We start from the raw sequence: 15,033 nt of genomic DNA, 5'->3' as shown, positions 1-15,033 counted from the left end.
TTGTAAAATAGGCACAGGGATGCAGCATTTCATCAAAGGTTGAAGTTTGGTTGACAATACGAGACCTATTAGGTTGACCACTCTTTTTTGAACCCTGTCTAGAAGTGAAAGACTAGTAGCAAATGCACCACCCCAAATGTGGCAACAATATTCAGTGCATGAGCAGATGGTGGCTTTGTAGAAATACAGGATATGCTCAGACATAAGTAACTTTATAGCATGATAGAGAGAACCAACCTTCTTTGCAGCAGTCTTGGCAATGCCCTCGATATATTTGTTCTAATTCATGTTCCCTGTAAACGTTAAACTGAGAAGTTTGAACGAATAGCTTTCAGGTAGAATATCATTAGCCATGGCTATCGGTGCTTAAGATTTCTCAAAAGATTTCTTAAAGGAAAGAAGCTTAGTCTTGGCAGTATTAAATATTACCGCTCATTTATGTCCCCATTCCACTACAGATTGGAGGTTTTCCTCTAAGGTTTTAGCCATTTCCTTAAATATTTCTTAATTTTGTTTCATTTTTTTCTATTTTTTTTTCTTTTTATTTTTTCCTTTTCTTTTTTCTTTTCATTTTTTTCTTTTGTGTTTCTTTTCACCTTTTCTTTTTTTTTTTTCTTTTTCAATCGTGTAAATGCTTTTGTTTTTGTATTTTAACTCTTAACTGTATAAATAACTAGCTGCATGCCCGGGATATAATGAAGTCATTTTAGTTTTAATTCTTATTTGTTTATTTATAGAACTTAAGATAGACAAATTCTTTTATATTCTTCAGTTTAAAACAATTTATCGTTTTTTTTTTCTCTTTTGTTATTGAAAATGTTTGTCTTTCTTCAAAGTTTGACTTTTGTTATTAAAAATGTTCACTTTTTTTGTTTTTCTAAATAAAACACGAAAAGGCTCAAAGACAAACACTGCTGTTCTCTGCAACAATGCCAAAGAAGATTCAAAACTTTGCACGAAGTGCTTTGGTGAAGCCAGTCACAGTGAATGTTGGTCGAGCAGGGGCTGCCAACTTGGATGTTGTCCAAGAAGTTGAATACGTGAAACAAGAAGCTAAAGTCGTTTATCTGTTGGAGTGCCTACAAAAGACGAGCCCACCGGTAAGAGAATGATAGATAACTATTTTATTTGTGTGTGAGTGTGTCACTTTTTATAAAGGGAAGGAGGCATCCTACTGCTAATCAGGTTTTTTATTTTTTTGTTTATGAATGGTACAGGTGACTTTAATATTCCCTTGACACTATCTCCCTAAGAGAAAGCTGGTTCAACCCACCTAGAGTAAAAACCAGAACAAGAAGCAGGTAGAGAATTACTAAGATGGACAGCCACAGAAAAGAAGCTATTAAAGTAGAAAATTTTATGGCATCACCTTTTAGTGAAGGGGTGTGATTTTGCTTCTTTGAGTATGTTGGGGATATTTATGTTTACATTGAGTGATATAGATATATTAAGTTCATCAGAGCTCATTCTGTTGTAGCACTTGTAAAACAACCGCAGGGAGGCAACACTGCAACAGGCACTAGAGCTTGGTAGACAGTGCGGAGCCTGTTAGGTTAGAAATGTTTTTGCATCGTATTCAAGAGGGAAAAGTTAGCTCAAATGTGGCAACGATATTGCATGCAGGGGTTAAAACTAGTAGGTGTGAGAAGCTTTTAGTCTGGCAGCAGATTTGGCAACATCTTCTATATAGTCAGTCCATTTCATTTTGCCTGAGAATATCGGGTCTTGAGTTTGAATATTGGAATCTCGAGAAGGTGCTATCGGTATATTTGCCAGGTGGATTTTGAAATTATTTTTCATGAATCTGGTTGCGTTATAATAACTGAAATGATGAGAAATCTTCCTAAGATTCCAATTTCTTTTCATGTCATACATATGACCTTAGTATTTGATTATCTTTTTCCTTTCAGTTCTGTTTAAGTCAGCACAATTAGGGGGACACTAACTTCTAGTAAGGTTGCTTCTTTCTGCTTCTTGTCCCATATCATTATGTCAGGTTTACTAATTTCGTTTTCTAGGTACGTAGCTGTAGGAATAGTCATAGTGGATGGTGTATGACTTATTTATTTTTTTCTGTTATTTCCCTTGGTTGATTTTTTTTTTTTTTTAAGATTCTCGCCTTCATTTTTTTTTTTTGACGTTAAGAAATACAGAATGGTTGATTTGCTTTTTGTTATAGATTCTCCCCTTCAGTTTTTTTTTTTTTTTTGACGTTAAGAAATACAGAATGGTTGATTTGCTTTTTGTTATAGATTCTCCCCTTCAGTTTTTTTTTTTTTTTTGACGTTAAGAAATACAGAATGGTTGATTTGCTTTTTGTTATAGATTCTCCCCTTCAGTTTTTTTTTTTTTTTTGACATTAAGAAATACAGAATGGTTGATTTGCGTTCTTTATAGATTCTCCTCTTCATTTTTTTTTTTTTTTGACGTTAAGAAATACAGAATGGTCGCTAGAAAAGTGGTAAATTTATGGAACAGAAGTTCTTATAATGTTTTTCAAAGACTTATAGACACTGACAAATGCTCAAAATGCATGTCATAGCGTTGTCTTGTCTTAAAAATCTAAGCTTATGTAGGATATCATTCCAAGCTCTTGCCAAACATGTTTTGAAATCATCAATAGAGTCAATCTATGTCACTTCGACATTTCTGAGTTTCTGTTAAGAACAAGCTTCCAAACATTTAAGTCTACCATTTTTGAGTGCAATGAAATCAAAAGTAGTTTGCTGAAGAAATTGAATTGAAACTTTTGTGGTGTGCACATTGGCACCATCACACGGCAATGTCCGTGTTTAGTCATCCTTTACATTTCATTCGTCCTGGAGCATTTGTAGACACATTTTTTCCACAATAAACTTGTTGGTTTACTGTTTTCTTGTTCCTGCCTTCAAGACTATGATAGTACATTTGTAACCTCACATTTCTCGCTTTTCTAACAACCACTCTATAATTGCATAAATTAATTTTAATTAGGTTTAAATTCAAAGAAAATTTTGTCATGCAATAAATATATATGACCATTCAAGTGGACACAAAAAGGAGTTAAAATTTTTTTTTTTAAACATTGAATGTTTAAGGAGTATAACTTATGTCCCTTGAATCAAGGGTTACCTACCTTGGCTGAGCTATAGTGATTGATAAATGTGATGAATTCACAATCAAAATACTTGCTTGTAATAATGAGTTTGTGTTACTTTCAATGTTCAATGTAAAACATTGTTTGACAAGTTCAAGTTTAAAATGTTTCTGGTTAAACAGCTACAAATATAAAAAAAACAAACAAACAAAAAACAGATCATCATGGAGAGGAGTGGAGAGATAAACTCCCGTCATATTTAAAAAAATTTTTTTTTTTTATTACATTTTCATCCCAAACAAGGCACATTGCCACTTTGGTGTAGGGGGCTACTATCAAGGGCAACAACTACTGGGACACTATCTAGGGATTTGGGCAGCAAGATGTCCGTTCACGTTACACTTGAACTTCTGCACGTCAGTACAGTTGGGGAAGCAGGGACCTGGAATGGAATTCCAGAGTCTAGCGGTTCTGGGGAAGAAACTACTGGAGTAGAAAGATCTTTTACATCTAGGGATCTCTACTGTGTGAGGGTGGGATTTAGCTGCCTGTCAGGTTTGTCGAGAGTGTCTATGTTGTGGGGGCACAAGTGTCTGCAGTTTGCCAGAGCAGTCACCATTAAAATACTTGTAGAACAGGCAGAGGGATGCAACATTTCGTTGCATTTTTGTCCCCATTCCACTACAGATTGGAGGTCATCCTCTAGTGTTTTGCCATTTCTTTAGATATGTGTTCATTTTTTTTCCTGTCATGCCTGTTATAGAGCGTGGTGTCGTCAGTATACATACCCATCTCACGGACAATTTTGTCGGGGAGGTCATTTATGAATATTAGGAATAACAGAGGGCCAAGGATAGACTCTAGAGGCACTCGCACATTTATATCATATTGTTTAGATGTATGACCGTCAAGGACAACATGGATCTTTCTCTTAGAAGGATTTAATTATGTTATGTATTCTTCCAGTGATGCCGTATGATCTGATTTTCTTGAGAAGACCCTCATGCCATACCCTGTCAAAAGCCTTAGATATATCTAGAGTTACCACTGTACCCTCCTCCGCTTTGTCCAGTGATTGGTATATACGTTCTGAGATTACAATTAAGATGTCTACTGTGGAACGGGCTTGCCTAAATCCATATTCTTGGTCGGTCAGAAGTTTAGCATCTGTAAGGTGATGGACTAGAGCAAATATTTTGGCGAAAAGTGAGAGGAGGCTAATTGGGTGATAGTTTACTGGGTCAGTTCTTTTGCTAGAATTCTTGAATACTGGCACTACAGAAGCAGTTTTCCAGCAGGCAGGAAAGCTACTTGAGCGGCGCACTTTTTTAATAGCACAGCTGGGATGAGATCGGGTCCACATGCTTTAGAAGTGTTAAGGTTTTTTATGATAGCATGCACCTGAGCAGAGGTGATTTTTAGATCGTCTAGCGTGGCATCTGTGCGCAAAGGAAAGTAAGATAGGGGATGGTTGGAAGGGTCCAGCGTAGAGTTTGAGGCAAACCGACTGGCAAGTATGTTAGCCTTCTCAGAGCAAACAACCTCGTGATTGTTGGTTAGTGGGAGAATTGTTGATTGCCCATTATTTACTACACTGTTGTATATTTTCCAGGAGTCCCGAGTTCCTAATTTTTGTGCTTCGATGCATGTTTTAGTGGTTTCAGTAAATTCTCTCTTAGCTGTCGCTATTTCTTTCTTAACGTTATTTCTAGCTTCTATATACTTCAATCTGTTTGAACTGGACTTATGTCTGTTAAATCTGCGGTATGCATGCTGCCTTTGAGCAATGGCAGTTGTGCAAGTAGAAGTAAACCATTGGGGAGAGTGGGGCTTGCTATAAAATTTCCGCATGGGGACTTGTGCTTCAATTGCCGTTTTGAACCATTCAGTAGTCTCATTTGCGCACTGTTCAGCAGGAAGAGAAAAAATATTTCCCCATGGGGCATCTCTGATAAAATCTCTGATGGCTTCCCAGTCAGCCTTTTTATAATATCTCGTTGTTTTGAGCACTGGCTTTTCAGTTTTGATTCTAGAGTTTAGGGCAATTTTGACCATTATCACTGCATGACCACCATTCCTAAGTGGGCTGTCAGCATTTGTTATACAATCATCAGGAACTGTAGTCAGAAACAGATTTAAAAGTGATGCGTATTTTTCTTGCTGGTCAGGGAAACGGGTTGGAAACGTAACCATTTGTGATAAGGAGTGAGATATAGCGAAACTGTGTTGAGCTGCCCACTGCATCTCTGTGAGTAGAGAATCCAAGCCAGTTTTTATGGTGGACATTAAAGTCACCAAATACATGTACTTGTGTGCTAGTGTCGAGGGAGAGTGCTGTGTCTATGCTGTCAGAGACTTTGTTTATTATGGTGCAGTCCTGGGTCGTGGGAGAGCGGTAGAGAAAATAAAAGTAGCTAATGTTATGTTGAATGTTTAGTCTAAAGCACATAAAGGCTTGATCGTCCGTTTCTAGGTTTGTTTCTCTAGTCAAGTGGAGGGTGTTACGAATGTAGACTCCAAGTCTATGCATGTGTCTGTCAGTCCTTACAGGAGAGTGGGAGATATCCAGGCATGTTAAAGTAGTTAGAAGGGATTGAGGAGTGTAGGTTAGTCTCACTTAGTGCTAAGATATCCGGGATATTTGTTAGGAGAAATGCTTCAACATCAGCTAAATTAGTTTTAAGCCCACGGATGTTCATGAATGCAAGCCTCAAGGGAGGAGACAAGTTGGATTTGTTTATTTTTTGATTGTACTGTCATCATGTTTTTAAAGAGTTTCAGGTAAGGGGGAGCTGAACAAGAGGTTATGCAGAGTATCAGACATGCAACACAAGTAGACTATCAGCTGACCTTTCTTCAACTAGGACTGCGATTTCTTCAAACATTCTCAGTCTGTTAATGATAAGTCACTCTGGGGACCAACATGAATGGACTTTACAAATGCCTCTCCATTTGCTACTATTCATGAAAAACGATTAAGCCTGCTCTTCGGCTGCCAAGGTAGAAAGACATCTGATGAAACTTTCTGATACTTGCATTTTGAGAAGGGTCATTTTATTAATTATTATTTATCTCCCCATTTTTTTCTTAAACTTAACTAGTGTTTAATATTTGTTGTTGAATTCATGAAATGTAATCGACGTTGGACATTTTCCCATTTTGGTTTGTAGTTCTTTCTCTTGTTTGTCATTAAAAAAAAATTCATTTGATTTGTAATAAAAATATTTGAGAAATTCATTATTTTTTGTTCACGGAATTTCCTAAAATGGCCTGAACATGATGCAAATAATTTCCTCAAGAGACGACTATTGGCAGGTGTCCCCTCAGCTTCTTCATGCAACAAATGAACTGACAAGGAGTTTGATCTCTCTCCTAACAGTTCGTCATTAACTACGGTTTTACTATTTAAGGCATAAATGACTTTTGCTGATTTTTTTTTTCTAACAAAACATATTGCCACTTGGACATAAGGGGCTACTATGCTTAGGGAGGATGAACAAGATGTTGGTTTACATTGTATTTAAACTTCTGCATATCAGTAAAGTCAGGGAAGCCGGTAGCAAGAAGGGAATTCCAAAGTGTGGCTGTTTGAGGGAAGAAACTGTTAGAGTAGAAAACTTTCTGGCATTTAGGAATCTTAGTGAAGGGGTGTGATTTTGTTGCTACATGCATTTGTTGGGGATATGTACATCAAGGGGCACAAGTACTTCATCAGAGCACATTCCATTAAAATAATTGTAAATCTGCCACAGGGATGCAACATTGTGGTGATGAGACAGGGGTTGGAATTTAGTTGACAAAGTGGGACCTATTAGATTGGAGGCTCTTTCTTGGACTCTAGGCATGTCACTTAATCAATTTGGTACATTGGAAATTTCCAGTTAGATTAGTAGTTAGTGGCCTTGTTTGTTATTAAAAAAACTGTTTTTTTATCACATGTTCATAAGACATTTTTACTTTTAGGCAGATTGTTATGAAACTTGATGACTGGAAAGATGATCTTTAAGATGGTCTTCTGATTGAAAATGCAAACATCACTTTCAGCCCAGTGTATCGAAAGTTCACTTCTTGTCTGTAAAAAAAAAACGCGTTTTGACATTTCTGCATTTAAAATTCTCATGACAATTTTTTTTTGTTTTTATTTTTCTGAAGTTCTACTCGAGACAAGGGAAAACAATCATGAAATTTATTCAAATTCTGCAAAATTGTTTGGTAAATCAAAACAAATTCATTAAAATAACGCAGTAACACAACAAAAAACATTAATTGCTGGAACATTTATTGAATTAAATGAAAAAAAAATTTTATTTTATTTATTTATCAATTTTTTTTTTTAAGAAATGTCGACTATTTTCATACATTTCAAAATATTCCAAATTGAACGTTTTAATTTATTCCAAAATTGTAATTAAAAGAAATGACTGATTTGTACTAAAATCGAAAAATATTTTCAAATGTTTTAAATGAACACATTCTGTAACAAAAAAAAAAAAAAATTCTTTCATTTTTTATCTTTGAAGGTGTTGGTATTTGCTGAGAAAAAACAGGATGTGGATGCGATTCATGAGTATCTCTTGTTGAAGGGAGTGGAGGCTGTTGCAATTCATGGTGGAAAAGGTAGGAGGAAGCACATGCCACTTTGGCGAGCATCTTTTTTCTTTTTTTTTTTTTTTTATATATAGAGGGGGGGGGGGTTTAAATCCAATCAGATTATCTTCTGCATCTTATACAAACCTTTTTTTCCTTAACGTTAATAAAAACGATGACAAGGATTGCGGGTACAAACTGGGGTTGGCGTGTCTGGTTAGATTCTGATCAGAGCTATTACATCATATTCATAATATTCTTGGGAAAACTATGAATTGAATAGTAGGGTAGACTACAAGATCAAGTCTTGGTAGGGCAGCTAATGTATGAGAAGGAAAATGGAAGATCTCTGAAATGTGGTGCATCAACCATACACTAGTGCAATAATTACTCATCACTTGCCTGATGTAAAGAGTGGATCTTATAATCTACAATTAATGATCCACTATAATCAAAATTATCTGTATGGGGGGGGTGTCAGTGTCTTGTATAAAAACAATGGCAGCATCTATCATATATCTAGACATTAATAGTTTTTTGTATTATTAGATTCTTCAGACTACAGTTCTCATCTTAAGTATCATTTTCACAACGTTTCAGTCAATGTAACCTCCGACTCTCTTTAGGTGTATCTTATAAAACCCAGGAATCTGCACCAAACTTTGAATGGAACCCGTTATTTAATCCACAACGATAACATGCTCTCATTCTGTCAGCCATGACTGGGTAGAAGTTCTAATAATTTGCAGTTGTATTTTGAGTGAACCTCCAGATATATGTAACTTACAAGTGAATTTTACTAAGTACTTTATCCACTATGCTACAGGTGCTTGCAGACAATTCTAGTATGTACAATCTTACGACTTTTTCACTATTATCACAGATATAAGTGACTTTGTCAGTCTGTGTGAAGAATGGTCTCTTCCAAACTCCTTTGTGAATTTTTAGTCCACAGACTTGAAACTTGATATTATAGGGGATTTGGATCTGTGGAACAAATTCGATTTGATTTGTAGATGGTAAAAGTAGCTGCTAAGGGATCAAAATTGAAAAAAAAAATTGGAACTTGGCAGGTGTAACTTGACTAAATGTGTACCTTCTACACATGCTGTAATCTGAGTTACTTTTTAATCTATTCAGCTCAAATGGTAATAAGGCTGAAGAGATATATGTCTTGGTTTCAATTCTAGCTGATGGTATTTTAATTTTTTTTTACTTTTGAAATCACTACTATGTATTGGGTACAATATAATAATCAATAGAGAATTGGTCCTATAATAATAAATACGAAACCTGCATAAATTAAAATATCATATTTAAGTGTATTTTATGACCAGGTAACGCTGGGTGACTTGCGTGCGTGCGTGCGTGCGTGCGTGCGTGCGTGCGTGTGTGTGTGTGTGTGTGTGTGTGTGTGTTTTGGAATAGTTTTTTTTTTTCCCCCAAGTTTATGGATATTGATCATTTTCAAGAGTAAGAAATTATTTTGTTTGCAAAGATATTTGTTGAATTTCTGCATTTTAAACGATTTTAATCAAAAGTTTGAATCGATTTGCATAGCAGTTTGACATGTGTGACACACAATCCAACCATACAAACGTGTTTGTGTGCATTCGATGTACAAATCATGATCATTTGCTTGATGTGCCAGTCCGAAGTCATTCAATTCCAACACCGATTATGTTAACTAGTATGAATTTTAAGAGTATTTCATTAAATGCATGTCATGACAACCTAGCAACAAACGGAGATCGAAGCAGGTGTCATTACGTCTGATATCTGCAGTTTTTGAGGCAGTTTGCGTCAGGGGGACTGAGAAAGGAGATGTTGGGACATAAAATGAATCACATCGAGACTGTCCATCGACCAATTTTTAAGAAATTTCTTTTTAGCTTAGATTTTTTAGGAAGAAATTTTCAGTCTCACCTATGTGTGAATGAATCTCACCACTAAAACTTTAAAATCACTAACAAGTCTCATTGTGTCTTGATGCACAAAATTTATTTATGTGGGGAAGTGAAAGAATGAAAACTAAACTGTATGTGAAAAAAAAATATATATATATATATATTTTATTGAATTGTTTTTGATCGCTCGCTGCTGATAAACATTTGCAGTGAGTATACGTTTGTTTATGTGAAAATTTAGTACAAATCAAAACACGAGTCTCTGACTGCAAAAAATCAAACTGATTCTCAGATGCTCAGAGACCTATCTCCCCTCCACCTCCTCTGTTGGAATATATGTACTTTCAAGCGGAAATTTTTGATGTCTAGTCTTCCTTTGTCACATCCAGTTTTGAGGCCTCATTTGGGGATTGTGGGGTTGTCCCTTAGTTACCATTGCTTCCAGATCCACTTTGGCCTAGAGCAGTAATACCTGTTAAGGCATCTGAAGATACTGGCTTCCTGGCCCAAAAATGCATCAAACATTGATGTTATTGTTTTTTTTCTTTTCTCATATTCTCATTCTGTCAGCTATGACAAGGTAGAAGTGTTTATTTGTAGTTATTGAAAGTGTCACTATAAATTTATTTAAAACTAATAGTTTTAACTAACCATCATCTGTATGAACTCATGACCTAACGATTAATGGTGTTGATTAATCCTGTTTGAGGCTGATGAAATGGAGACAATCTACCCCTGTGGATTGAATAAAGGATTCAGGTTCCAAAATTTGACATAAAAGATGCACATGAAAAAGTCTATGGTTATATTGATGCAACAATCACGGAGGGATTTGTAAATGTTTTACTTTTATTGTTAATTTCAGACCAAGAGGAAAGAACACGATCCGTGGAACAATTCCGAAAGAGCCAAAAGGACGTCCTTGTGGCGACGGACGTTGCTTCGAAAGGATTAGATTTTCCTGATATTCAACATGTCATTAATTATGACATGCCTGAAGATATAGAAAATTATGGTGAGTTTAGAAGAATACCCATCCTAGGACAGATAAAATTAATTCTTAAACAGTTTTGCACTACTTTTATGTCAAATTATAAAATTTAGAATTAATGCTTAATAAACTGTGTATCTAGAATCCTTATTCTAATTTTGATCCTGATGCTTCCAGATCAGGTTGTCTGAAGATACCAACTTCTTAACCTAAAATGCACAAAACATTCATGTTATTATTTTCCTTTCCCGATGCAAAACTCAATCATGTTCTACAAAATTGAAAACAACAATTTTCCTCTATAAGATAAAACAAAAAAAGTGATATGAATAAATATTTGAAAATATGAAGAACTTCAAACATAAAAACTTTTTTTTCCAAAATAATTGGACTCAACATTAAATAACCTGAAAATGGTTGATATGCCATAAAAACAACCAATCAATTTTTATCAAAATCCATTGAATTTAGAATATGTTTATAATTTAAGATTTAATTTTAATGGATCTGAAGAAATTGAAAGTCAGGGAATCTTGATTAACTGGCATTTGATGACTACAGATCAAATTTAATGAAAATCTGAAATATTTGAATTTTCAAAATTGGTAGGTGGTGCCCAGATTATGTTCCCTAAAATATCTTTAAAATATTTAAAGAAAAGATTTGGAATTAATTTTATTAATTCGTGTCTAATACTAATAAGTTTAGAGGTATTTGAAATTTTACGAAGGCTTCCACCTCCTTATCTATCTCCTTTGTATAAATCGTGCCTTTTTTAACAAATTACTTTGTGAATCTTTAAAATCTTAGTCTTACATAATGCTGCCATTATTGATGCATTAAATTAAAGGGAAGTAATTCATCCAAATTCAACACAGTAAAAGTACAGAGAAAAAAAAATAAAATAAAACGTTTTCAAAGTTAACTGAATTAGATAGGTTTTAGCTCCAAATTTTTAACTAAAAATAAATATTTTTTGTAGATTTCTAAATAAATGAAATGTCAAAGTTATTTTACATTTATCACATCTATATCATCAAAACGACTTGCTGTCATTTAAATCAAGTCTTGTGAAATACTGCTCTCCGTGTGTGTGTGTGTGTATATATATATATATATATACACACACACACACACACAATTTTATCGATGTTAACATTAATTCATTAAAGTGATTTAATTTAAAAAAAAAAAACAAAAACATCCTTTCATAAAATTATTAGTGTATTTTTCAAGGGAACTTATTTAAATGAAAACTATTAGTTTTGAAAACGAGAGTAGATTTATATTAAAGATATCTTACATGAAGAATATACTTAGAGCTAAATTAATAGCCAATAGGTAGTTTTTTGAAATTGTTACATTTCATAAAATTTTGGCTTTTCAGAATTTTCACTGTATATCCTATTAGTACTTATGATTACATGTTTGTTTTGTTTCTTTGTGAGTGTAGCTGAAAATATATTTTTGTTTTTAGTTCATCGTATTGGGCGTACAGGCAGACGTGGGAAAACTGGCATAGCAACAACGTTTATTAACAAAACAGTTGGTAAGTAATGAAGACATTTGCATTTCTCAGTGAAATTCATTTTTTTCTAGATTTAAAAATATAGATATGGAGATTTAAGCCTGAATTTAAATTTTTATTTTAATATTGAAGAAAAAGAGGTTATTGTTCAGAACTCCCCTTGTATTAAAAAACAAAAGTAAAGGAAATTCTGGCTGATGTACGTACCCATGATGAAACGAAAATATAATCCAAAAATCACAATACTTTTATTTTTATAAAGAAAATCAAATTTTATGTATAACTGAAGAACGTCTGTCTTGTCCACCATTTTAAAAACCATCTACAGAAGGGGAGACAATGCAACAATTCAACCTTATGAGATTTATGTTATAATACCTACAAATTCTTGTTTAATCACTTAGAAATTAACTTTTAGAAAAATAGAACTACTTCGCCAGTTTATGTGAGTTTTGGAATATGATATTTTCATTTTCTCATGGGTATGTACATCATATAGATTTATTTTGAATGTAAGGGAAATTCTGGATAAAAACTGAAAATGAAAATCTAATTTTCTAAAGCAACTAAAAAGCCTTTCATAGTTTTAATACCATTACCTGACAAATGTGATTGGAATGAAAATATTGAAACCATTCAATCAGACAATTGTCACACTTTGAAGCAATTGTAGCATTTAATAACTTTTTCTTTTTTTCTTAAAAATAATTTTTAATGTTGATTAAATTTCTTTCTGCAGACAAATCAATTTTGTTGGATTTGAAACATTTATTGATGGAAGCAAAACAGAAAGTGCCACCTTTCTTGGCCACATTACAATCCGAGAGCGAGAAATACCTTGATATTGGAGGTAAGTCTTCTTTAAATAAATTCTGCTGCGTGTGCAGATTAGTAATGCTTTAAATCAATGCATTTCAGGTGAAAGCATTAATACATGCTTACATGTCATGTCAAAATTAATATAAATTCCAAATATTCTACAAAATGATCCAAAATAAGATGTGCTAGATGTATTTTTAACAAAAAAAATCCATTACGTTCTAAGATTTTATGATTGTTTAGTCAATAAATTTGATAAATTCTATTTTTATTTGTAGTTTTCTACCAAATCATTTTTTGGTCTCCCAATTTATCGGAGAGGGACCTGTTTTCAGTGGCGTCTGTTAATCCCGGCAATTGCCAGATAACTGTCCATTATCTTTTATAATTGTGCTACAAATAATAGATGTGCACAGTAAGAAAACGTTTTTGCAAAAATTCCCGTTGCGTTCCCAGGGGCTCAAAAGAGGTAAAAAATGCTTCAAAATTACACGTTTTGCCCCATAATTTTGGATCCATCCATTAGATTTTTCTGGAACTTGGCCAAAATATGGAGCCCATTGTTCTAAATATAAATCCAGTATGGGTTGGCGCTGGCAAAATTCTGGTTCACGTCCCCAGGGATTTATAGTGCTAAAAAACGCCCCTTTTTGTGGCTCTTTTTTTTTGTATTTCTCAGCAAAAACGTGATGTGTTTGATTATATAGTGGTTTTTCACGTTAGTCAACTCATATATACATGTGTTAAGGCCTGAAACTGCACTGTTTTCAATTTACACTGAGATATTCAAAGGCTCAAAAGAGGTAAAAAAAAAAATATCCCAAAAAGGCACTTTTTGCCCCATAGCATTTGATCCATCCATTAAATTTTCCTGACTCGACCAAAATGTGGAGGCCATTGTTCTTGATATAAATTCAGTATAGGTGACACTGGCAAAATTTTGGTATGGATTATGGCTAAAAAAAAAAAAAAAAAACATGCCTTTTTGGAGCTCTTTTTTCATATTACTCAAAAACTTGATATTTATGTCTAGATAGTGGTTTTCCATAGTACTGAATTCAAATATACGTTTTTTTTTTTTTTTTATTGGGATTCGGCGTTCCCAGGAGCTCAAAATGCCCCAAAATTGCAAAAATGATACTTTTCACTCCATAACTTTTGCCCCATCCATTAGATTTTTCTAAACTTGGCAAAAATGTGAAGGCAAGGTTGGCCCTTCACACCTCTCACATTCATCATTTCTTTACTATTTTGTGGCGTCATCTCACATGCAACACCAGAGGGGGACCACGCACATGTAGCTTGTTGGCATTTATAAGAATTTTGACACGTTAGTACATGTTATCACCTGAAATACGTTGGTTTAAAACATCTCTATTCTGAATAAGCACCCAAATTCTTAATCTCTACAAAATATAATTTATTGTTGCACCTGTATTTAAAAATAAAATCATTTTATAGATTTACAAAAAAAAGGTTCAGCAAAAATGTATTTAATTTTGTATTATATATAAATTTTTTCTTTTTTTCTCAGGTGAAATTGGTTGCTCTTATTGTGGAGGTCTTGGTCATCGAATTGCTGACTGTCCAAAATTGGAGGCAATCCAAACCAAACAGGCCCAGAATATTGGCCGAAGAGACTACTTAGCACACAATGCAGCAGATTGGTAAAACTACCAATCAACCACAAACGTTTTTTTTTTTTTTTTATAAAATAAAATTTATAATTAATATAGGATTTATTTGTTTTATAAACTTAGTGATTTTAACAGTAGTGATATGTTCTTAAAGTTTCACCCAAAATAAATTTACAGGGTGCAGACGATGTTTGTTTGCAATTTTTAAACTGCTAAGTGGTTCTTGTCCAGAATTCCTCCTATATTTTAATTATCATAAATTAATTTAAATGAAGAAAAATCTACCCATGATAAAACAAAAACATATTACAGAAAAAAATGTAAATTGATTAAGTAGTTTCATTTTTAAATAAAATAAAATTTTATGAATATCCAAAGAGTGGCTGTTTTGCATGTTAAAATCTCAAGAAACAAGAGGAATAATTCATGCTTACTAGATTTGATATAATGCCTATGAATTCCCATTAATCACTTAAAAACGATTTATT

The 15,033-nt window shown here is 33.8% G+C and overlaps 1 protein-coding gene across 1 annotated transcript in view; it reads left to right on the top strand.

Annotated features, from left to right (window-relative positions):
* The window catches only part of LOC145283551 (putative ATP-dependent RNA helicase DDX41), an 87,831-nt gene extending 73,185 nt beyond the window's left edge, over positions 1-14,646 (top strand). Inside the window, exons 10-15 of the mRNA XM_080132434.1 lie at positions 897-1,100; positions 7,597-7,693; positions 10,436-10,585; positions 12,039-12,110; positions 12,829-12,939; positions 14,443-14,646. Of these exons, the coding sequence (XP_079988560.1) occupies positions 897-1,100; positions 7,597-7,693; positions 10,436-10,585; positions 12,039-12,110; positions 12,829-12,939; positions 14,443-14,579 (771 nt within the window). The 3' untranslated portion in view covers positions 14,580-14,646. The remainder of the gene's footprint in view (positions 1-896; positions 1,101-7,596; positions 7,694-10,435; positions 10,586-12,038; positions 12,111-12,828; positions 12,940-14,442) is intronic.
* Positions 14,647-15,033: the final 387 nt, after the last annotated feature.

This window comes from Euprymna scolopes, chromosome 8 (genome assembly GCF_053919585.1).
Source record: "Euprymna scolopes isolate OS-2025 chromosome 8, ASM5391958v1, whole genome shotgun sequence".
Lineage (NCBI taxonomy): Eukaryota > Metazoa > Mollusca > Cephalopoda > Sepiida > Sepiolidae > Euprymna > Euprymna scolopes.
This window is presented reverse-complemented; position numbering and strand designations above follow the sequence as displayed.